This window comes from Nycticebus coucang, chromosome 9, assembly GCF_027406575.1.
Source record: "Nycticebus coucang isolate mNycCou1 chromosome 9, mNycCou1.pri, whole genome shotgun sequence".
Lineage (NCBI taxonomy): Eukaryota > Metazoa > Chordata > Mammalia > Primates > Lorisidae > Nycticebus > Nycticebus coucang.
In genome coordinates this window covers 32,103,935-32,127,603 of record NC_069788.1, presented here as the reverse complement: position 1 = coordinate 32,127,603, position 23,669 = coordinate 32,103,935, and the positions used below count along the sequence as shown (strand labels likewise).

The window sequence follows — 23,669 nt, the reverse complement described above, 5'->3', positions numbered from 1 at the left end:
TTTAAAATGTCACATTTCCTTAAAGATTCCCTAAATCTATTAACAGGCTGAGTCCTCCTCACTGCCCCACTGTCTCTCCCACAAATGTTTTTGCAGGCAATTCCATCTCAGTCTGTGTTTGGAGAGGCCGTCTCTTGCCAAGGGTCTGGTAAGAATTCTGAGTCCTAAGCAATCTCACGTCATCACTGCAACTGGAAAAGAGTAGCAGTATCCCTTCTGGGCAAGCTTGGCCACAGAGAACTTTTATGATGGTCCCTAATGCCTTGAGTCTCAGAGTTCAGTCCTTCTCCATCCTGAGTCACCCAGAAATATCCTCTCACCTCTCCGGGCATTGGTTGGTACAGGAGCTGATGACCAGGGAGTTCGTGTAACCCGTCCTTTTTCCCATGCCAAGGGAAACTCCTCCTCCCTTGTCCCAAATCTTTCTCGGGTGTTTGCTCATTGTCACCTCTTGTGTCAGCTGTTTAGATACACAAACCAAAGCCCATGTGGGATTGTGTTCTAGGTGCCTAGTCTTTGGTTGTTTAACTCTTTAAAAAACCTTTAATAACGTCTTGAGGCTGGAAGTTTAGAACTTAAAGAAAAAAAGGTCAAAAGAAATGCCTCTTAGTTGTTTCACTTTTTAACAGCAGTGAGACTGACACACACACACACACACTGTTAGGGGATTATCCAGGTACAGGTCTCTGTGCTTTGATGAGCTGGTCCTGGTGGGGCGAACCCGAGATGTATAACACTGATGCAAAACAGGTAAGTGGCCACGTGTTTCTAGCTGGTTCTGAAAAAAGGACCGAGCTTCCTGGAGCAAGAACTAAACTTTAGGAAACTGAAGACTCTGGATTTTTGAGGAATCAGAGCAGGGAGGTGGTGCCTGAGAGGTGGCAGACATTGGGCTGGACCCACACACCCTTTGGCCCTTGAGAAAACAAAGAATCTGTGTGGATGTGGCTATGAGAGAGGAGAGTAGGAGGCAGGTATTTCGGTGTGGGCAAAGCAGGGCTGAGCACTGACCCAAAGACCAGCAGAGACTGTGTCCCCCCAGAAGCCAGCGTGGCGGAAGCTTACCCGTGGATGCTTCCATCTCAATGCCAAGATACCAGCTCAGAAGAAAAAAGAAGGCAAAAAGAAGGAGGAAACAATGAATTGATCAAAAGAGACCTACTCTAATCTGAAAGTTAATGGGAGTTTTGGCAAGTTTTCCATCATTGGTTCAAAGAAGGGTTGGCAAGTTTTCCATCATTGGTTCAAAGAAGGGTTCCAGTTTAAATTTGGTTACACCTGTGCCCACCTAGCTCACGGTTGCTATGTGTAGTCAGAATCTTTGTGTACTTCTTCTAAGTATAAACATCAAGTACTGGTCTTCCTCAGTTCCTCAATCCAGAAGGCCGTGCCCTCCTCCAAAATGCTGCCTGTGCTTCTGAGATGTGCCACCTCTTTCACCAGAGCCCTCTGCATCTTAGTTCTTACTTGCTGTTCTTCTGGGATCTCATGCCAGAAAAGCCATTGCAAAACTTCTTTGGTGCAAAAAAGGAAAAATTCCTGCCTGCTTATGGGTCAAATTCTATTCTCATTATCCTTTGAATAGAAACATTGATGCCTTGTTCATTTACTCATTTGTTTACAGCCATTCAGGATGAGGGGAAAGTATCATACTTTCAGACATACAAATATTGAGGCGTTTATCACACACAGATCTTCATTAAAAAAAGTTTGAAAGGATATACCCCAGCAAGAATAAAGCGATCCAGAGAAAAGAGTTGTAATCTGAGAAAGAAGGCGAAGTGTAAGGAATCAAAGGTGGAAACGTAGCTCCACGGTGGACAACCAGTGGGGACGGAAACAGGCTCCAGTTTTAGGAGTTAGTTGCTCTTTATTTCCATATTGCGTTTTCCTTGTGAACATTCATTCAAAAGCACTTTCTTTTTCCATTTATCAAATAATTATTTATAAATAAGTATTCATAACTTTCCCACCTCCCTGTCTATAGCTACAGCTACGTATAGAGGACAGAACCAAACTTGAAATGAGGTGAAGGCGAAGGTCATGAATAGTCATGGAACTATTTCAAAAGCAAAAAGATGGAACTAAAGCTCACACAGAATCTGAAACTCCAACTTGTGATGTGTTTTAAAAGCGTCACTGGTTGGGTGAGTATGCCTATGTGAGTGCAATTGTTAAACCATTGAGTTAAGAGATGCACATTTTTAATCCCTCTGCTGCCAGGTGATCAGAGTAGAGCTGCTACTGTGGCTCAAAGGGGTAGGGTGCTGACCCCATGTGCCGAAGGTGGCGGGTTCAAACCCAGCCCTGGCCAAAAACTGCAAAAAAAAAGCTTATTACTTTAATATTTTTAATTTGTGAGAAAGGAGATAGAGTGATTACTCACCCATGAGCAAGGGATGAAAACTTACCTTCAGTAAACATTCAAATGTAATGCTTTTAAAGACACCCGTAGGCTAGATCATTCTGTGACAAACTATGACACATTTGTATGCATTTTTATAATAGTTACCTTACAACTATTATGCATTTTTATGTTGGGATTGTCCATTTCCAAGTCTTCACTTGTGAGCGACATGTCCTGGGTGCTTTTGCAGAAGCACAAAGCGTTATGGAATGATGCGTCCTACAGTTGTGATAACAACATGGCTGTTAGAGAAAAAAATGTTGAAGCTTATTGAAATCTAAACAGGACAGAGCAGAAGGGCTTCAGGAAACAACTTGCATAATGAAAAATGTTAATCTGGAAATAAAATTTTGAGGCTGAATATCAGCATAACTCCCTCCTTTCTCTTTGTTTCCAGACTTGCTCCTTCTTTTGTATTTTTTCTCTTGAAGAATGACATCACAAATGCTTATTTTAAAAGCATTAGACCTTTTTTGGCATACTTTGTCCCCTAAACTTTCGTCTTTTTTCCTAAACCCAGTTCCTAACGCCATTCTGTCACGCCTCCCTCTTGCTCAGCTGGGCATCGGGTCCCCTTTGAATCTGCGCCCTGCCATTGCCCTGGTTTGGGTCCTTGTTTTGTTTACCCGGACTGGTCTTCTCACTGGTGTCCTGGCTCTGAGTTCTGCCTTCAAACCCACCGACTGTACTGCTGGAAAAATAATCTTTCTAAAATGCAATCTGGTCCTGTCATTAAAGCATTTCTGGGGAATGATCTAAAACCTTTACTTATGTTGATACTTTTCTTTTTCTTGGTGTCTCTTTGCTTCAGGAGACCAATTCATTTATGAAGTTCTAGATCTAATTTTGATTTTTGAAGTTTTATCTTGATATATTATTTTATTTTTTCTTCCTTAAACTCATGTGCAATAAAAACCCTATACTCATATTATCTTGTCGTGCATTTTAAACTAATTGCGTGGAACTTCCTAGCACGCATGCGTGTGTCTGTGTGATACTAACTGTTATGTTGGGTTCCTTGGCTGTCTGTCATGAGTTTGGCTCCTTTTGTGCTTTGCTTCAAAATATTTCTCTAATTTAATCTGTTTGCGCTGCTGGGATGCACCCCCTTTTATCTTGCCCACACTTAAATGACTCTGATTCCCAGTGGGTGATTTTTGGCCCTCTTTCCTCTGCTCCACTGCTTCATTCTTTGCCAGCATGAGGTTTGAGGTCTGGCGATTTTGTGCCCTATTCACTTTCCTCAAGTCGACAGGGGTGGCAGAGCTCTGCGGCAGAGATGATAACCTTGTGGGTTAGTCAAGTGCCCTGCTAGAAATAGGCAACACTCGCAATCGGATTTACTTGAAAAGGTTTTATCTGAAAACAATAGAACTGCAGAGAATTTAATGAAGAGCTTCTCTGCAGAGGTGCGCATAGGGCTACAGCACCTACCAAGAGAAGCAACAGGGCAGTGGAAGGACATTGGGCTCCCCAGGTCTGAAGCAGCAGAGGCAATTATTGGAGCCAGGTGCCAACTGAGGCTGGAAGATGGGACACCCAGCAGGAACAGCAGCCAGAGAAAAGCAGCCACTGCTGGAATTGTGACCACGGAGGGAGGGAAAATGAGGACTATGCATCCTCCTCTCCTTAGAGTGCCACTTCTTATCTTCTGGCAGTGACTGCCATTGGAAGAACCCTGCTGGAAGCCTGAGGCAGGGGAGTCTGCAGAGGTCAGCTTCTTAGGAGCAGAAGGACAGAGAAAAACTCTGATGAGTGACAGGGAGCAGATAGAGAACAGCCCCCTCATCCCCCGCTCGCTTGTCTGAGACTGAGGGTTTTTCCAACGCCCTGTCCAATGTACTCCCTTTTCCTGTGTCATATATACCAATGGCTGACGTCTTTAGGCTCTGGGTTGTTTGAGTCTGGAGTCTTCACTCCTACCAGAGTGAACCCCTTTCTCCGTTCCCTCACCCCAGTACACAAGGTAGCCCTAACGCCCAATTCTAAGAGTCTTCAGTTAGACAAGGAAAAACAAAAAGATTGCCAAATTACATTTCTCTCTAGATTCCTAGGCACCCATGACATTTCTGATTATTTTGTCTACTCTAGAGTTTGGTTATGAGGGAAGAGAAAAGGAGAATGAATTTAGGAGCTGTGCTCTGCCACTACAATTCTACTTCATTTCAGAATTTTCTGTTTCTTTCCTTTAGTGGTTTTTGAATTGTTCTGTTAAGTCTGGCCTCCTTTCTCATTTTGTTACAATTACAGAAGTTCTAGCCAGTTTTCAAGACTTTGTTAAGACTGGAAATTTTCCATGATTAATTTCCAGGTGGGTGAGAAATCCCACTGTATGGATGGGCATACAGCATCTTGTTGACTGTTTCTCCTATTAATATTATAAAATTGAAACATTATGTAATATACTGCTAATACCTCATAATAATATACAGGTTACCAACACTCTTCATAACTGCTTTTAACGTCTGCAAAATATTCCTTTATATAGCTTTATCATGACTTACTATCTTCTTTGTTATCATCTGACATCTATACCGTTTCCCATATTCTTTTTGGCTCCTATATATACAACCGCCATCAGCAAACTTGTACGTTGTCCTTTTTCCTGTGACTCCAGTCATTTCTCCGTGACAGACAAGTGACACGAGTGCCACAGTAGTTTGGATTTTCCCCGGTTATTTAAAATTTCTTACCAAATTTTGTGTTTTTATAGTTTCTTTATCCTGGCAGCCTCTGACAGTCAGGTGAAATTTTTTGTTGGGGTTTTGGTGACTCATGAGGTGGCTGAGTCTCAGGGCACAGCTGGCCCAGGTGCCTGGCGTGGGTGCCATCTGCACACGACATCCCTGTTTACCTTTCAGAGGTGAATGATCATTCTAACTCAGCACCGCTGAAACCTGCCTGCATACAGAGGAGAGCATTGAATTCAAAAGATTTTGAGAAACCAAAGCTCAGAGGAACTAATGAAAATGATTAAAAATTTGAAAAACGTCTGAACTTCTAGACAACACTCTGGGCTCACCCAAAGATATGGATAGGTGGCTCTGTGTGTCTGGTTTGGGACATGGAGAGTCACCCTTGCTACCAAATAATTGACTTTTTTTTTTTTTTTTTGAGATAGAGTCTCACTCTGTTGCCTAGGCACTCTAGTGCTATGGCGTCAGCCCAGCTCACCTCAAATTCCTGGGTTCAAGTGATCCTCCTGCCTCAGCCTCCTGAGTAGCTGGTACTACAGGTGCCCAACACAATGCCCAACTAAATTATTCTATTTTTAGTAGAGGCGGGGTCTTACTCTTACACATGCTGGTCTCAAACTCCTGAGCTCAACCAAGCCATCTGCCTTGGCCTCCCGGGCTACTAGGATTATAGATGTGAGCCACTGTGGCTGGCAAATATTTGGCCTATTGACCTGAGATCATGCCTATACTGCAGAGTAGCTGCCTCTAGAAAATCCCTGTCAAAATGTACATTTACCTGAGATAATGGAATCCACAAAACCTTTCGTTTTTTTCAGTAAGGGGTATGGGAGATGGTGACCAACCTTTTGCATTTCTACTGAGGACAGAAAGGAGGACAGGGGTGGTTGATGCAGTTAAAAGAGCCCTGGATCAAGAGTCAAAAGAGTGTCTTGTTCTTCCAATAACTTGAGATGTAACCTGGGGAAGGCCGATTCATATCTGAGCCACAATTTCCACTCTGTAACTGTGACAGCATCGAAGTTACATAGGCAGCACTTGCTTTACTGTGCTTCACATCATTGTGTTTCACAGGTAGTGTGATTGTTACAAATTGAAGGCTTATGCCAACCAATGATGAGCCAGACTTCGAGTGTCACTTTACCAACAGTGTGTGCTCACTTTGGGTCTCTCTCATCTTGGTAATTCACACACTATTTCAACATTTTCATTATTACTGTAACTGTTATGGTCATCTGTGATTAGTGATGTTACTACTGTGATTGTTTTAAGGAGCCATGAACCAACCTCACCCATGTAAAATGCTGAACTTAATCGATGCATGTTGTATGTGTTCTGACTGCTCTATCAACTGGCCATTTCCCTGTCTCTCTTCTTCTCCTTGGGCCTCCCTATTCCCCAAGACACGACAATATTGAAATTAGGTCAAGTAATAACTTTACAGTGACCTCTAAGTGTCCAAGTGAAGGAAGAATAGCATGTATCTCATTTCAAATCAAAAGCTAGAAATGATCAAGCTTATCAAGCTTAGCAAGGAAGGCGTGTTGACAGTCAAGACAGGTTGAGAGCTAAGCCTCCTGTATCAGATGGGTTGCCAAGTTGTGAATGCAAAGGAAAAGCTACTGAAGGAAATTAAAAATGTTATTGCAGACAACACAAAAAGATAAGAAAGTGAAATACCACTAATGTGAAGAAAGTTTTAGTGGCACGGATAAGATCAAACAAGCTTCAACTTTTCCTTAAACCAAGACTAATCCAGAGCAAGACCCTAGCTCTTTTCAAGTCCATGAAGGCCGGGAGAGGTGAGGAAGGAGCATATGCAGAGTCTGAAGTGAGCATAGGGTGGTTCATGAGGTTTAAAGGAAGAGGCCACCTCCGTAACATAAAAGTGCAAGGTTCAGATGCAAGTGCTGATGCAGAAGCTGCAGTGAGTTATCCAGAAGGTCCAGGTAAGGTGATGGATGAAGGAGGCTACACTACAACAACTGATTTTCAGTGCAGATGAAATGGCCTCCTATTGTAAGAAGATGCTATCTAAGGCTTTCATAGCTAGAAAAGAGAAGTCAATGGTAGATTAAAAACTTCAAAGGACAGGCTGACTTTCTTGTTATGGGCTAATACAACTGGTGACTCTAAGTTGAAGCCAATGCTCACTTACCATTTTATAGATTCCAGGACCCTTAAGAATTATGCTAATTTAACTCTGCCTGTGCTCTAGAAATGGAAAACAAAACCTGGGTGTTAGCACATCTGTTTACAAAATCATTTACTGAATATTTCAATCCCACTGTTGAAAGCTACTACTCAGAAAAGAGGTTCCTTTCAAAGTATTATTGTTCATTGACGGTGATCATCTGGTCACCCAAGAGCTCTGTTGTTGATGTGCAAGGATGCTACTCTTGTCTTTCCTGTCTAGTGACACAATTTTTATTCTGCAGCCTGAGGATCAAGGAGCCATTTCCCCTTTTAAGTCTTATTATTTAAGAATTACATATTGTAAGGCCATTGTTATCATAGATAGTGATTCTTCTGATGAATCTGAGCAAAACACTTTGAAAACCTTCTGGAAAGAACTCAACATGTTAGATGCCATTAAGAATATTCGGGGCAGTGCCTGTGGCTCAGTGAGTAGGGCGCCAGCCCCATATGCCGAGGGTGGCAGGTTCAAACCCAGCCCCGACCAAACTGCAACAAAAAAATAGCTGGGTGTTGTGGCGGGTGCCTGTAGTCCCAGCTGCTTGGGAGGCTGAGGCAAGAGAATCGCGTAAGCCCAAGAGCTGGAGGTTGCTGTGAGTTGTGTGACGCCACGGGGCACTCTACCAAGGGCAGTACAGTGAGACTGTCTCTACAAAAAAAAAAAAAGAATATTCGTGATTCATTGGAGGTGAAAATATCAACAATAATAGGAGTTTGGAAGAAGTTGATTCTAACCCCCATGGATGACTTTGAGGGGTTCAAGACTTCAGTGGAGAAAGCTGCAGATAGAGAAATAGTGAGAAAATTAGAATTAGAAGTGGAGCTTGAAGAAGTGACTGAATTGTTGCAATCTCATGATCAAATTTGAATGGATGAGGAGTTGTTTCTGAAGGATGAGCAAGGAAAGTGCTTTCCTGAAGTGAAGCTACCCCTGGTGAAGATGCTGTGAATATATATATATATATATATATTTTATTAAATCACAGCTGTGCACATTAATGATGATCTGTTTTTGCTCTCCATTTCTCTTCCTCTTTGAGAGTTTGGAAGCATTCAAAGGCTTTGTCTTCAATGTCAGAAATCCTTTCTTCTGCTTGCCCCACTCTGTTACTGAGGGATTCTACTGTATTTTTCAGATCTTTGAGGGCTGCAAATTCTTGCTTCAGTGCATCAAAAGTTTTGGTGCTTTTGTCTTTAAATTTGTTAAATTCTTGAGACAACTTTTGAATTTCTCCTCGAATTTCTAATTCTGACTTTTGAATTGATCCTCGAATTTCTAATTCCAAATTTTCCTCCATTCTATTAATCTTGTTTGCAATCCAAATTCTGAATTCAATTTCTGACATCTTGACCAGCTGTTCATGAATGGGATCTTCAGTTACATCTGCCATATCTTTCCTTGGGGGGTGTGTGTGTGTGGGGTGATAGATCTATTCTGGTTATTCATGTTACCAAAGTTTTTCCGCTGATTCCACCCCATGATTATTTTACATCATTTGACTTTTTCCCAGAGTTTTGTTGAGGACCCATACAATGCTACAGCCTGAGAAACTGGGGACCTGTTTGGTGTGATGGGGCTAAGTGGTTCTGTCTTGTTTTTAGCTGGTCTCTGTTCGACCCGAGTGAAACAGTTACTCTGGGTTGAAGTATCAGCTGTGGAGAAATACCAGCAATTAAGACACTCCACCCCCCACAGGTAACAATTGGAAAAGGAAAATCAAACCTTCCTACAACCACACACCCAGGGCACCACTTGGATAGTCCCTGGGCGATTGGTTCAGTTCAAAAGGTCCAAATCAGTTGTCTCAGTCTGCACCTGTCTCAGGTGGGAGAGTTTAAAAGGTCTCTGGCAACTAGATTGCAGGGGTCTGCTGACAACTCAAGTATGACTTGCTCCGGTGCTCTGTGAAGTCAGGAGGACCCACCCAGAAAATAGATTAGTCTGGGAAGGTTGATGCCTCCTTCCCCACCTTGCATCTCTGTCACACCTAGTCACTGACAGCCCCGCAGGGCTGTGACCCAGTTGCCTCCAGTGAGCAGACACTCCGGGGGTTTGCACCTGCCTGAATCACAAGGAAATCTATATATGCTCAGTCAGGCCACAGCTCTCTGCCTCTATCCAGCAGGGGGAGGTGAGGCCTGACAACCTTGGGTACTTGATGGAGGCTGGGGGGGTGTTCACTCAGTTCCAGCCCCACCCCTGATTGATGTTACTGACCGAACAGAACAACTTTGCGGAATTTGTTTCTGTCCTGGCTAAATTCCCCTGCAGAAGAAAAGCTATTTTGAATTCCCCAAACCTGCGCTTTAGGCCCTGTCTTTGCTGTTGCAAAGGTTTGTATTTGCAGCTGGGTTAGCTGTCAGTTCTAGCCTTCTGTACTCCTTTGTCTAGGCTCAGTAAAGCAGTCCTCTGGGTCGGCCCCACCCTGGGAGTCAGCCGGCACTGCATGTGCGTTTTCTAGTGCCCGCACTCCACCTAGGCTGGTACCAGGCAAACGCTTTACTCACGGGGCCTGCGTTTCCGTCCCAAATCTGTTCCGCGATGGTTGCCACTTGAGAAGATGCCCAGCCTCCTCTGGTTGCCTAAAGAGGCAGGGGGTGTGGCTTCAGAATATCTGGGGGTGAGCCCTATTGTTGCCAAAAATGGCTGCTGCTCTGCACCTCGGGGCACTGCCTCTCCGGCGTGGTTCCCTCTCAGCCGACCATCCTCTCCTCACTCCCGTGCCGCAGAATCAGCGCTGACCAGCTGCAGTCCAGGCCCTGTCCACACCCCTCGAGAAATCACCCAAGAATCTGGACTCCTGGGGGACAGGCCTCCAGACCTCAGGGTGAGAGTGGAGGGGAGTGCTGGGAGCACAGAATTGCAGGTAGAGAATATATACAGTTTTATGCCTGGCAGGAGAATGCCATGGCATCCTAGTCGTGGGGGTAGGTCCAGTTTTAGAGGGTATCTCCCATGGAGTGTAGTGGGAGGACCTTTGAACTTTGCTCATTTGTTTGTGGGGCACTCTGAGTCGTTCTCATGGGTGAGGGGACTCCTGTCTGCTTGGTGATGGATTTCATACCTTTTGTTTGTGTCCTGGGGGTTGCAGCTTACCTCAGCGGAGTTTATGTGAATTTGTCCACCTTCTCTCTTGGTGCAGCTCTAATCCACCAGGTTACTTGCTAAATTTCTGTCCTTTAACTCTCCTTCTGGACGGGAGCCTCTGTGGAAAGCTGGCTTCAGTCAGCCATCTTGTCTCCACCATCCTCCTCCCCCATGCTATGAATATTGTTGAAATGACAACAGAGGATAGAGAATACCCATAAACTTAGTTGATAGAGCAGCAGCAGGGATTGAGAGATTTGACTCCAAGGTTGAAAGAAATTCTACTGTAGGTAAATTCCTATCAAACAATATCATACACTACAGAAATCTTTCTTGAAAGGAAGCATCAATCGATGTGACAAACTTCATTGTCTTATTTTAAGAAATTGCCCCAGCCACTCTAACAACCACCCTGATCAGTTGGCAGCTCCAACATTGAGGCAGAACACTCCATTAGCAAAAAGATGATGAAAGTCTCGCTGAAGGCTCAGATGGTTGTTAGCATTTTTTGGCAATAAAATATTTTTAATTAAGGCATGCACATTATTTTTTAGACATAGTGCTATTGCACACTTCATAGACTACAGTATAGTGTACACATAACTTTTATATGCACTGGGGGACCAAAAAAATTGCTTGACTTGCTTTCTTACAATCTTTGCTTTATTGCAGTGGTTTGGAACTAACCCATAGTATCTCCAAGGTGTGCTTGTATATTCTAAAACATATTCTAAAAGAGTTAAGCCCCATTCGAAGATAGGCTTTTTCTTATTTTAGAAAAGCCATATGAAATACTAAAAGCATCTCAGACCTAGGTTCAAATCCCAAATGTTCTGTCTGCTGATTGCGAGATTGGGCAAGGTCAGCTTTTAGCTCCTAAATATTGGAAAATTGTGGAAGTTATTCCAGTAGCATAGAACTACTTGATGGCATTAAAAAGACTGACATAGACATCATTCCTGATACAGAATAAACAGACAGTAACTGTCTTACTCTTCTCTTGCCTTTCACAATGTCTGCATTCAGGAAGGAGGGATGGATTGGTCTCTGACTAAGAGGAAAACAGATGGTTAATGATAGACGCTGTGGAATCTTCCACTGCTGAGGTCATCTGAAGTGTATACCCACAGTCTGTCTGGGAACTTCCGTAGCACTTTGTGAAATCTCCCTTGAAATCTCAGCAATTCATTACAAAACCTAATTATGGAAGTAATAGCTGCAGACTGTCAGTTGGCAAAGCTAGTGATTAAAATACTCCTGCTTGATGATAAAGTTCTGTCTGGAGTTTTGTTTACCTTTTTGATTACTGTGGTTGGTGATTGTGAGTCTAATACTTTCTTTTTATCTTAATCAGGATATAAGGGTTCAATTCACAGAGGTTTTGGTTATAGCTATCTGTAAAATTCCTCATGCCCATTGCGTATGTATGTGTCCGCATGCGTGTGTTTTTCAATGATGCTCATGTTTGTTTGTGAAGGGGCCATGCATTGACAGGTCCCAGCAGGCGGCTCACGTGGTTTTGTCTCACATTAGTGAGCTGTGCCTGTTGCCAGTCAACCATATGGCTTGGAGGTGCAGGAATTATGTGTAGAAAGAGGATGAGATATCCTGAAATTAAGAAGGCTTTGTGGAATCTGGAATTTCGGAAAACTTCCTGTCATGTCATTATACCAGCTTTGACTCTTAGGGTCTCTTGGCTGTAGAAAGCAGCCCCAATCCAAGCTCCCAAGCCCTCAGGCTGTGTGTCAGGAATCCCATTACCCCGCGAGTTCCCTGGGTTGCTGAGGTGGCTGAGGAGAGGAAGCCAAGCTTGCTGTCCTTCCATTTTTGGCTGCTAGGACATTGCTTGGAAATAAAGGGCTCATTTTTTCTTTGTTGAATAAACTCATAAATTAACAACCTAAGCACCTTCTTCAGGTTTGGACAGCAGAAAATAGACAACGATGGACAAGTATATTCTAGGTTTTTTTTTTTTTTTTAGACAGAGTCTCACCTAATCGCACTGGGATTGAGTGCTGTGGCATCACAGCTCACAGCAACCTCATTTTTGGGCTCAAGTGACCCTCTTACCTCAGCCTCCCAAGTAGCTGGGACTATAGGCACCTGCCATACTTTGTGTCTATTTTAAGAGATGGTGTCTCGCTCTTGCTCAGGCTGGTCTCGAACTCCTGAGCTCAGGCAATCTACCTGCCTTGGTCTCCCAGAGTGCTCAGATATATTATTCTAGGTTTGATGGTTGGAAATATTGTTTCTTGGCAGATTCAGCCATCATGTCAATATACTTTGCTGTTCTTATTTTGTATTATTATTATTATTATTATTATTATTTGAGACAGAGCCTCAAGCTGTTGCCCTGGGTAGAGTGCTGTTGGCATCACAGCTCACAGCAACCTCCAGCTCCTGGGCTCAGGTGATTCTCCTGCCTATGCCTCCCAAGTAGCTGGGACTACAGGTGCCTACCACAACGTCTGGCTATTTTTTGGTTGCAGCCATCATTGTTGTTTGGCGGGTCTGGGCTGGATTCCAACCCGCCAGCTCAGGTGTATGTGGCTGGTGCCTTAGCTGCTTGAGTCACAGGTGCCAAGCCTATTATTATTTTTTTAAATAAGAAAGAAGAGAAGTGGTTTCTTGACTTTTCTTTAAAAAAGTTTTAAAACTTTGTATTTGGCAAATTTCACCTCAGGAAATTTCAGTACTGATGCAATTGTTTGTCTTTCTTTCTTTCTATCACACAAGGTGACTTTTTGTGTTGGGGGGTGCATTAAGCCTCTTCTGAAATCAATGTCTATAATAAATTTTTTGGCTGAGGCTGCATGAAGCCAACATCTCAAACATTTGTTTGAAAGACAAGAGTTAGACTCTAGCCACTCTTGCTGAGCAGGGAAGAGCCACTACACATCTGTAGTTTTAAAAGATGGGGACAAAGGCTCTGTGTCAAAAGATCAGATGTAGGCCCCTGCTTTGACACTGTACCCTTTTGCTTCTACAACAGTTTCTGTTTCATGGAACTGAAAAAAGAGCTGATGATTGTTGCTTACTGTCAACCAACATGGAGGGACAGTGCTTTCACTCAAGCCCAGTTTAAAGCATGTCACTTCATGTTTAAAGAGCAATTGTATAAACTAAATAAAAACAAAAAACTTTGGGACATGCTTCTTCCAGTTGAAATAATTGTGAAAAAAGCTAGAGAATAAGCCCTAAAAATTAGAGTCACGCTGTTACTGAGAGCTGGGGAAAGGCAGCATTTCAGAGATACGGCCCTCAGTTCTTCTATAACAAGGTAGATTTGGGTAGTAAAGAAATGCTTAAAAAGTTCTAGGCTGTAGGTAGCAGCACACCTGTCAAAAAAGGCCTGCAAAATCTAATGAAGGTCATTCCCACAGAAGACACACAGACGTTCTTTGTCATCCATAGACACATAATGTTAGTAATAATCACACCAAAAGGCAATCTTAGTAAAAATTAAAATAACTCTATTTAAAACAATATGACAATGTAATAAACAGAATTTTTATTATAGCACATTAAATTTTAAGCAAACAGAATGATTTTCATCTTGATTTGTAGAATTCAAGCTAATCATTTGACTTCTTTGCATCTCTCCCCCACCCCCCACACACCTATTTTTTGTAAATCTACTTGGGATTCGGGGCTGAGTAGTGCTAACTTTATGAAAATTTCTGGTCTTGTGTAATTCCCCAAATCTGTGTTTTAAATTAACTTTAGTTAAGAGAAAGAACATTCTGTATGATGAGAATTTTAAGAGATGAAGTTAACTTGATTCAGAACACTGTGGATTGAATCTCAGGTTGTATAAGCATTATTGTGTCAACATTTCATCCATGTCTTTAATTTTTTTCAGTTTTGATGGTTAACTGCATTAGTGATTTTTTTTTTCTCATTTCAGGTTAATGTGAGAGTACAAACATTGGTGATGATTTTAATTAGGTCACTTTGATGATTTTCATACTGGGATTTTCATCTGTTTCAGTGACTTAGGTTAGATGAAAGGATGCAAATTTGGCTGACAATTTTACATGAAATTGTGTGTCCATCTGTGTCGCTATTAATACATTTAAAAGTGATGACTAATAAAGTAATTCCTTTGCATAAAACTGTATTAACAACAGGCTGAAATAGGCAATACAAAACGTTTTTCTTATTTTTGAGACAGTCTCACTCTGTCACCCTGAGTAGAGTGCCCTGGCGTCATCACAGCTCATGGTGACCTTAAAGTCTTGGGCTCAAGAGACCCTCTTATATCAGCTTCCCAAGTAGCTGGGACTACAGAAGTGCACCACCACTATGCCTAGCTAGTTTTTCTATTTTTAGTAGTGACAGGGTCTCACTCTTGCTCAGGGTGGTCTTGAACTTGTGAGTTGAAGCAATCCACCTGCCTCAGCCTCCCAGAGTGCTAGGATTACAGGTGTGAGCCACCTGGCCAACAGTACAAACATTTTAAGTAATCATTGGTTTTCAGTGGAATTTCAGCAAGGCAAATATTTCAATGCTGGGAAACTTAATTGAAAAAACAATTTTGCATAGTCTTTAAAATAATGACATTGCTATAGAATTTTATGTGATTGGGCTAAAAATTTCTTCTTGACTAAAAATCATCAAATAGCAAATATCAACCATTGTGATAGTCCCCGTTGTTGATGGACATGCAAGTCTTGTGAACTCTTTCATCTGAAAGTAAAAAACCATCAAATTCCTTTCAGAGACTATCTCTCCAGGATGAAAACTATTAAAATTATTAATGTTTATGGCTCGGTGCCTGTAGCTCAGGGGCTAGGGCGCCAGCCACATACACTAGAGCTTGCGGGTTCGACCCTAGCCTGGGCCTGCCAAACAACAATGACAAATACAACTAAAAAATAGCCGGGTGTTGTGGCGGGCACCTGTAGTCCCAGCTACGTGGGAGGCTGAGGCAAGAGAATCACTTAAGCCCAAGAGTTTGAGGTTGCTGTGAGCTGTGACAGCACAGCACTCTACCAAGGGTGACATAGTGAGACTCAAAAAATAAAAATTATTAATGTTTTATATTGGAATTCTTAACTGAGGTAAGTCCTCTATAAAGCGTAGATCCTGATGTAAGTTGTCAGTTCTTCCCATCGTTCATGCCCTCTTTTCCTTCCTCCTTCTCTTCCTCCCTCCTTTCTCTCCCTTTACTGAGTATATAGTGTGCCCACCGTAACCCAAGGACTGCGTTAGGTGTCAAGACAGCAATTTAGTTTGATTTTAGTTGGGGTAGAAATAACAATAACAGATGGTACCTAAGATCAATTTTGAAGAAATTTCTACCTACCTATAGCTGCCGATTTAGGTGGAAGTGAGAGCTAATAGGCCAAGCCTGGTGCTTACTCCCCTTCAAAAGATATTTCCAGGCTGCACTTGCCCAAAGGAACCCCAGCTCATCTTCTACTGTAGCCACCCACACATTTCTCAGCCTTGCCTAACCCAAAGATTGAACCATCATTCCAATGCCGTGAGCACACAGGCTGTTATTTATTATACCCTGACAGGCAAGGACCTTACCTAATGTGCATAATGCAATGGTACATTTCAAAACTATTAAGAAAAGAGTATAATTGTCTTACCACAACAAAGAAGTAAGCGAGGTGATGGATGTGTTAATCGGTTCAACGTAAGCATTTCACATTGTATATCAAATCAATACACTAAACCCCATAAATGCATCCATGTACACACTTATGATTTAATGAAAAAAATACAAAAATAAAAAGAAAGAAATAGAAATCCAGCAAGTAGCAGCTTCCTTTGGAGGGATTCCTATGTTGGAGGTGACGTGCAGGCCTCTGGGGGGTCTCTCAGCAGCTGTCCGTGCCTCCCAGCGCGGGCTGCTCCTCACGCCTCAGGCAGCCTCCGGGTGGAGGTGGAGGGAGTCAATGGGAGACCACAGGGACACTCCCCCTGCAGCAGAGGTGTGAGTGGACAGCACGGGGACAGAGCCGGGTCCTGCAGGCTGACGGTGTCCGCAGTGGCATGGAACTGTGTGAACTTCAGAGTGGAGACGTGTTGCCTTTTTATTTATCTTTATAGAAGCCAGACAGTCAGCTGAGCAGAAGACGATGACTCACGTACTTTTGCTGTACTGCTTGGTGTTTCTGCTGCCCACAGAGTCCTGTAAGACGTTATGTCAGGTAAGAAAAGGGGAAAGAGTGGAGAGAAAACTGGTGGGGAGAGCAAAGGGATAGGAAAATCCATCAGTGAAGCAGCAGCTTTCAGTAACCTGAGAACTGCAGTGGAGGCAGAGGATGGGGATAGAGCGACAGGCCCAGCCAGAAGTCATTGCAGCCACAGCCGAAACACCATTTTAGCCAATAGCTAACAAATTATTTTTTGTTTCAACCTTTTTTCATGAAAAAGAGTTGGAGCAAAAATTATTTCTCATGTGGCGAGGCTCAAAAGATTGAAGGGTAATAAGCTCTTCTTTCCTTATCCTGGGATAGCGAGGCCTTTCAGTTGTTCATAACCAGGGTGGTACCATTTCCTGAGGGGCACTTGAAAGTGTGGGGGTGGTGAGGGTTGACACAATGGCCAGGAGGTATTTATGGCATTTGGAGGCAAGACCTAGGAATGGCCTGACACAGTGAAGCATTGTCCCACCCCAAATGGCAATCACATCTCCTTTGAGAAACCTGACAGTGAACACCAGGGCTGGAGCAGCACCAACAGCTCAGGTCGTCAGTGGTTAGGCAAAGTCCAAGTGGGGCACAGCTTCCAGCAATACGTTCCTTTAAATTCTGTAGGACAGTGAGCCCTATGGCTGTTTCTGGAATATTTTTCTTCATACTATAAGTCATTTTAATTTCCCTCTTAGTTATTTAAAATAAGGTGTGGAGAAGTTTTGAGAAATAGAGGATATAAAAATATTTTGACCATCTTTGAAAGAGAGAATTATTATTTTGCTGCAAGATCTGGAAGGGAATTTTGAGACCCACTGGTGAAGCGCCACTTCCCTATTTCATAAATGGTGAGGCTGAGCTCAGGATCTGGCATGTGACTCACTTGATGGGCAAAACTACTGTCTCCAGGGCCAAGTCAGGGCCTCTGTTTTCAGATTCTCAGCTTCTGGCCCTTTCCATTCTCATGTGTGCTTTCTTAACAAGACCCTCCTTAGGAAAAAATGTCTTGGGAAGTTCTTTCCAGGAGTTTTTCAAATGCAGTTTATTTTCTAGTTTGCCCTTGGATGGAAATCTTCTCTATGCTCCACCCCCAACACTAAACAGGTCCCTGGCTTCTGACCCCTTTGCAAAGGCCTTTCAGTGGAGGCTTTCCAGCCCCACAGCTTGGTCCTCTCTCCTCCCTCCCCTCCTGTCCCTCCTTGACATTTTTCTTCGAGATAGATAGAATATGGAAAGTAGGTAGAGCACAGGGGGTTGGCTCTGTTTTACTTGATTATTAGGAGTCACCTCGCCAGGAACATTTTCTTCTTTTCTTCTCATTGTACAAGTTGCTGGGTGCTCGGCTGCTGGATTCTGTCTCCATGAACTGCCCACACGCCTGGGCAGCTCAGCAGGTTCAGCAAGTTGCCAGCTTGCAATATCTTTTTTTTTTTTTTCACAGTATTAGGCTGGAAATTGTTGGTATCTGAGGCCAGGGTGGTCCATATTGAATGTCATCCTAGAAATTTATTGAGCAGAAGAATTATATGTGATGTGTTTTGGCAAATTAACTGGACAGAGATGAATCATCAGATCCTTCACTTAAGAAGGCAGAGTTTCCAGAGCTGCTCTCAACAAAACAGCATATCATGGCTTTCTGCCCACACGCCTGATTAATAAAATGTGGCTTCACCAGAGTTTGTTTAATAGGCCAAGTATCACCCAGAGTTGTTGACTTCTAGTTGTATTTATCATTGTGGATTGAAGACCAACGTCCCATTGGGATGGGTTCTGAAAGTCTTAACATGCCTGCATAGCCTTCCACACATTCCGTCTGCGTGTTGCACTTGGACATAGTCTAGCTTTTCAGAAAGACCCATATTGTAGGAGTTAGGAGAGCAAAGTTCTAGCTCCATCTGTAAGAGGAAGTCCCTGCCTGGCCTTGTGCAAGTCACCTCACTATCAAAGTCTCAGTTTCTTTATCTGTAAAATGAGGAGGCTGGATCAGATGATCTGTAAGTCTTTTAAAACTCTAAAAATATTATTTTAGTTTTCTTATTTACTAAAAATTTTAATTCTTCCACTTACATAATAAAAAGCTAAATTCTCTTGACTGTAAGGTAAGAAGTCATCTTCCATCTTTGAGCTCAAGGATATTGGGTTGCATGAATCTTCAGTAATGCCTTCTTGACTTTGGTGAGACCCCAAATTATCAGTTCAGATTCTCCATACGTTCTTATTTGGTAAAGAACAGAGGGAATATTCAGCCTTGTTTCTTGATAGCATAGAGAGAAACAATGTATAGAAGAAGAACCCTGTGAGTTGACATAAAGCCCAAGATTTAGTAACACAGCTGGGTCACTGGATTTCCAGTTTCTTCCCCAGTGGCTTAGATCTTGGAACCCAAATGGGAGTTATTGGACCAACACTCTTCCCAGCCGTTAGCAGGTACTCTTCTGGGAAAAAAAAAAACAGGAAAACTGAGTCTTTCTCTCATACACACAGATACACACGCACATATATGTCAGGGTGCACATACATACTAACGTGTATACACACAGACACATGTATGTGCAAGACACTGAAATATAAAAAAAGCCCAATACACAACCCAAATTCTTAAGGAACTTACGATTTAAGTGAGAAGATAATATGCTTATATAAAAAAGTATATGATGCAAATTATCTGGGTACGTGCCAAGCACTGAATGTGCCGTATGGTGGGATGGATAATAAACCCTACAGGAGTCAGAGGAAAAGATGTATCGTTTATACAACGGGGTCAGGAAAGACTTCTTGGAAGAGGAAAACTTGAACTTTGTATGTAATCAATACTCAGTAAGACCATGTTCAGAATAATAACAGTAGCTAAATCTTAAATAGTCCTTACACCAGCGGTTCTCAACCTATGGTCACGACCCACAGGAACTGTATTAAAGGGCCGCGGCATTAGGAAGGTTGAGAACCACTGCCTTACACTATTCTAGGACCTGTTGTAAATGTTTTCATAGATTAGCCCATTTAGTCCCCATAAAAATGCTCTAGGATAAGTGTAACATGGTTACAGTGCTATAGTTCCCACCCTACTTTATGGATGAGAACACTGAGGGTCAGTGAGATGAACATTCCAAGGTCTCAGGTGATGGTGTTGAGATTTGAACCCAGGGTGTCAGCTCCCAACGTACATCCCTCGACCACCTTGTGACATTTTCTCAGGGAAGGGTCAGGTATGGTCTGGGTGGGTGGGATGGGATAGAGAGGGGATTCTAACTGGAGACGTGGGAATGCTCATGACAGGGGAAGGCCTTTTAAAGAAAAAGAAATACAAGATAACAAATACAAAATTAAGGGCAAAGTGAATATTTTCTTAGAATGAGAAAAGAAATCACAACCAATTTCAAATTTAGAGATAATCATGAGTATTACATTTAGTAATTATGCAGCATTACTCAGAAATAAGTTCAGTAAATTATAACACTTGTATTAATTATTCCCACAACTTTGCATACTTTTATGCCAGTGACTCTATAATTTTTTTTTCCACAGAGAGAATAGAAAGATTATTCAGTCTTTACTCCAACTCTGCTGATTGACTTTGTTTCTTATTATTGCTAGTTTAGAAAATTATCATTTAGTTTCTCAATTCTTTTCTTTTTTTTTTGCAGTTTTTGGCTGGGGCTGGGTTTGAACCCACCACCTCCGGCATATGGGCCGGTGCCCTACTCCTTTGAGCCATAGGCGCTGCCATTTCTCAATTCTTTATTAGCAACAAAATGTAAATATGTAGGACTGCTATCAAATTTGGGAAAACTTCTATCAGGTTTATTTTATTTTATTTATTTATTTTTTTATTTAATTTTTTTTTTTTTTTTTTAGAGACAGAGTCTCACTTTACCGCTTTCGGTAGAGTGCCATGATGTCACAGGACTCATAGCAACCTCTAGCTCTTGGGCTTCTGCGATTCTCTTGCCTCAGCCTCCCGAGCAGCTGGGACTACAGGTGCCCACCACAACGCCTGGCTATTTTTTGGTTGTAGTTCAGCCGGCGCTGGGTTTGAACCCGCCACCCTCAGAATATGGGGCCAGCGCCCTACTCACGGAGCCACAGGCGCCACCCTATTTTATTTATTTATTTATTTTTTATTTGTTTTAGAGACAGAGTCTCACTTTGTCACCCTCAGTAGAGTGCCATGGCATCAAAGCTCACAGCAGCCTCCAGCTCTTGGGCTTAGGCAATTCTCTTGCCTCAGCCTCCCGAGTAGCTGGGACTACAGGCGCCTGCCACAACACCCCGCTATTTTTTGTTGCAGTTTGGCTGGGGCTGGGTTTGAGCCCGCCACCCTTTGTATATGGGGCTGGCACCCTACTCACTGAGCCACAGGCGCCGCCCCTATCTGGTTTATTTTTTATCTGAGCTCCAAGGTATGGGGGCACTTAGACTCTTCTTGTTCTGTGATTAATTGTAAATATTCTTAGAAGTAATGCCACCTATATGTTGATGTTCTCATTGATATACTGGACATTAATATATCCTATTAAGTCCAAACAAAATGTATCCTCAATTCAACTTTTCCTTACCCAGATTCCATAAATAAGTACAGCCTCTCTGGTGATACCCCAAACGAGGGAGAGTGTGAAGGAGACAGGATCGGAATGGCAAAAACAGGACAGTATTACCAGATGGCTAAAAGATTTCAGTTTTGTAAATTTAATAAAACATATGACCATGTGAATCCATTGCTAGATCCTCTCCCAGGACTTTGAAGGAGCCTCTATATACAAGGAGCTCTGAAGAACTAACCTGCCTTAACTTCCTGGTGAATTCCCCTGTGCTCATAATGTATTTCCTGGACAGAACGTAGGTCATCCTTACTGGACAGAGGAGAGAACCCTGAGGGAAGAGCAGTGGAGGGACAGCTGTCAAGGCTCATGGGAGAATAGCAGCATGGCTGATCTCCATGGACTCGGCTTTGGGTGGCCATGCTGGGGTCATAGCCGATTCAGATGTTGTTCATCTGAGGCGAAAGTAAACTATTGGGCTGGCGTGCTGACAATTGATTCTGACATGAGTTTTGGTTTTCCCTTTCTAGGCCGCCAGCAAAAGCAAGGAGAAGGTGTCTGCCAGGCCACACGGTATGTTGGCAGCAGCTCCAAGTCACATGGAAGTTTTCTGGCTTATCTGTTATAACAGAAGGCACTCTCAGCCCTCTGTCTAATGGCACGGCAGATGGAACCCCTCGATGGCTTGCATTTACAATCTGGTTTTTTTCCCCTCATACTAAATTGTACCTCTGACCCCAGCCCTGTTCCTCTCTTTTCCCACCACCCTCTGTTCCATCCTAGTCTGAGACTTCTTTGCCACAGATCCTATATTGAGTTAACTGAAACTGGGGCAGTGGCTAGCCTGGGTCTGTGAGAGCGCGTTTATGATGTTACTCCTTACGGAGTTCTGGGGTTGGGAGGCTTCTTAAAGAAGATCAGAGGCAGTGCATCCAAACCGGGGCTGAGCTGGGCAGTTCCAGGGGCCTCAGAAAGTACTCGGGGGTCCCTGTGGGGTCTGAGAGTGACGAGGTGGACTGACCTGTGGGCTCTTCATATTTCCACTGGGGAAGTTCCGCTTTTATCTATTTTATACATTGGAGTTCAGGATAAGATTTTGTTGGAAATGATAGGATTTTGTTGCTGAAATACATGTCGAGCATGGATCCTTTTCAATTTTCCCCCACTTTACAGAGAAGAGACACCTAAAGTCTGTGGGAGTTATGGGGCTTCACTGCAATGACAGCTTGGTGGTTGGCCCAGTGCAGCCTGAAGTTCAGACCTTCCTATCTGATACTGATGTCTCTTATTTTCCCAGGTGTATGCAATGGTGTCTGTGAGGATAATTCCCACTGCACTCAACCTTGCCCTCCAGACACTCAGGGAAATATGGGATTTTTATGCAGGAAAAAGAAATGGTACAAGATCACTGATACCTGCCGGACTCTCAATGCCTTCAACATCTTTGAGGTAGGATCCTTCCTCTGGCAACTTAGATTCTAATGAGGGGTCTCTGAGCAGAGTGGAGCCTCCAGGTAGAGGTGTGCATTGCCTTTGGTATGGGGGAGGATGACCGTGAGGCAGGGTGGCATGCAGGCACCTTTGTATGTGAATACGTGTGCACCTACCTGTCCCCCCCATTAAAAATGGCATTTGGAACTTTGGGCACGTAGAAGTTTGTACTTAGTGCCCCAAACCCTGTCACGACTTGAAGACACCTGACCATTTAGGTTAGAGCTGGAAGAGGTGCCTAGAATTACCAGAATTTACTTCTCTATATTTAATTTCCCAAAGCTTCGATACTCAAGATCCTCCAGTGCCCTTCACTGGCCAGCAGCATTCCTGTAAACTTGATAGACAGGTGGGATTTGGATCCAGCCCAGACCTGTATCCGATTCTGTATTTTATCACATCCTCAGGTGATTTCTGTTCCCTTTAAAGAGTGAAAAGCAAGGTGACCTGAAGGGAAGGTCTTTATCATCAAACAAATATATTTCCACATAAGACTTCAGAAAATTTACATTACTAAATTGATTAAAAATCAAATTCTTTTTTTTTTTTTGTAGAGACAGAGTCTCACTTTATGGCCCTCGGTAGAGTGCCGTGGCATCACACAACTCACAGCAACCTCCAACTCCTGAGCTTACGTGATTCTCCTGCCTCAGCCTCCCGAGTAGCTGGGATTACAGGCGCCCACCACAATGCCCAGCTATTTTTTGGTTGCAGTTTGGCCGGGGCCAGGGTTTGAACCCGCCACCCTCGGTATATGGGGCCGGAGCCTTACCGACTGAGCCACAGGCGCCGCCCCTAAAAATCAAATTCTAATAAATCAAATCAGCTCACGTGCCCATTTCTCCTTTTTTTGTTTCTTTTTCTCCTTTTCTAGTAGGGGCTTTTCCTTTCTGCAGTTCAGCATCATATTCCTTCAGAGGAGTCTATGTTTTGCATTTCTTTTGTTTTAGGAACATCCCCATTCTCCCTGGGGAGAGCCTGTGCGATGTTTATCAGAAAGTCCTGATTAACCTTCAAAAAGCTATCTACCCCTGACACTGGGGAGGCCCAAGCAAAGATACACATGGAGACCGACACATCATAGATTTTAAGATTTAAATGCTT

At 43.1% G+C, this 23,669-nt stretch overlaps 1 protein-coding gene across 1 annotated transcript in view; it reads left to right on the top strand.

Moving 5' to 3' along the window:
• Window positions 1–23,669, top strand: part of ADGRF2 (adhesion G protein-coupled receptor F2) — a 44,947-nt gene that overhangs the window by 3,100 nt on the left and 18,178 nt on the right. Inside the window, exons 2-4 of the mRNA XM_053602638.1 lie at window positions 16,451–16,551; window positions 21,605–21,647; window positions 22,372–22,523. Of these exons, the coding sequence (XP_053458613.1) occupies window positions 16,451–16,551; window positions 21,605–21,647; window positions 22,372–22,523 (296 nt within the window). The remainder of the gene's footprint in view (window positions 1–16,450; window positions 16,552–21,604; window positions 21,648–22,371; window positions 22,524–23,669) is intronic.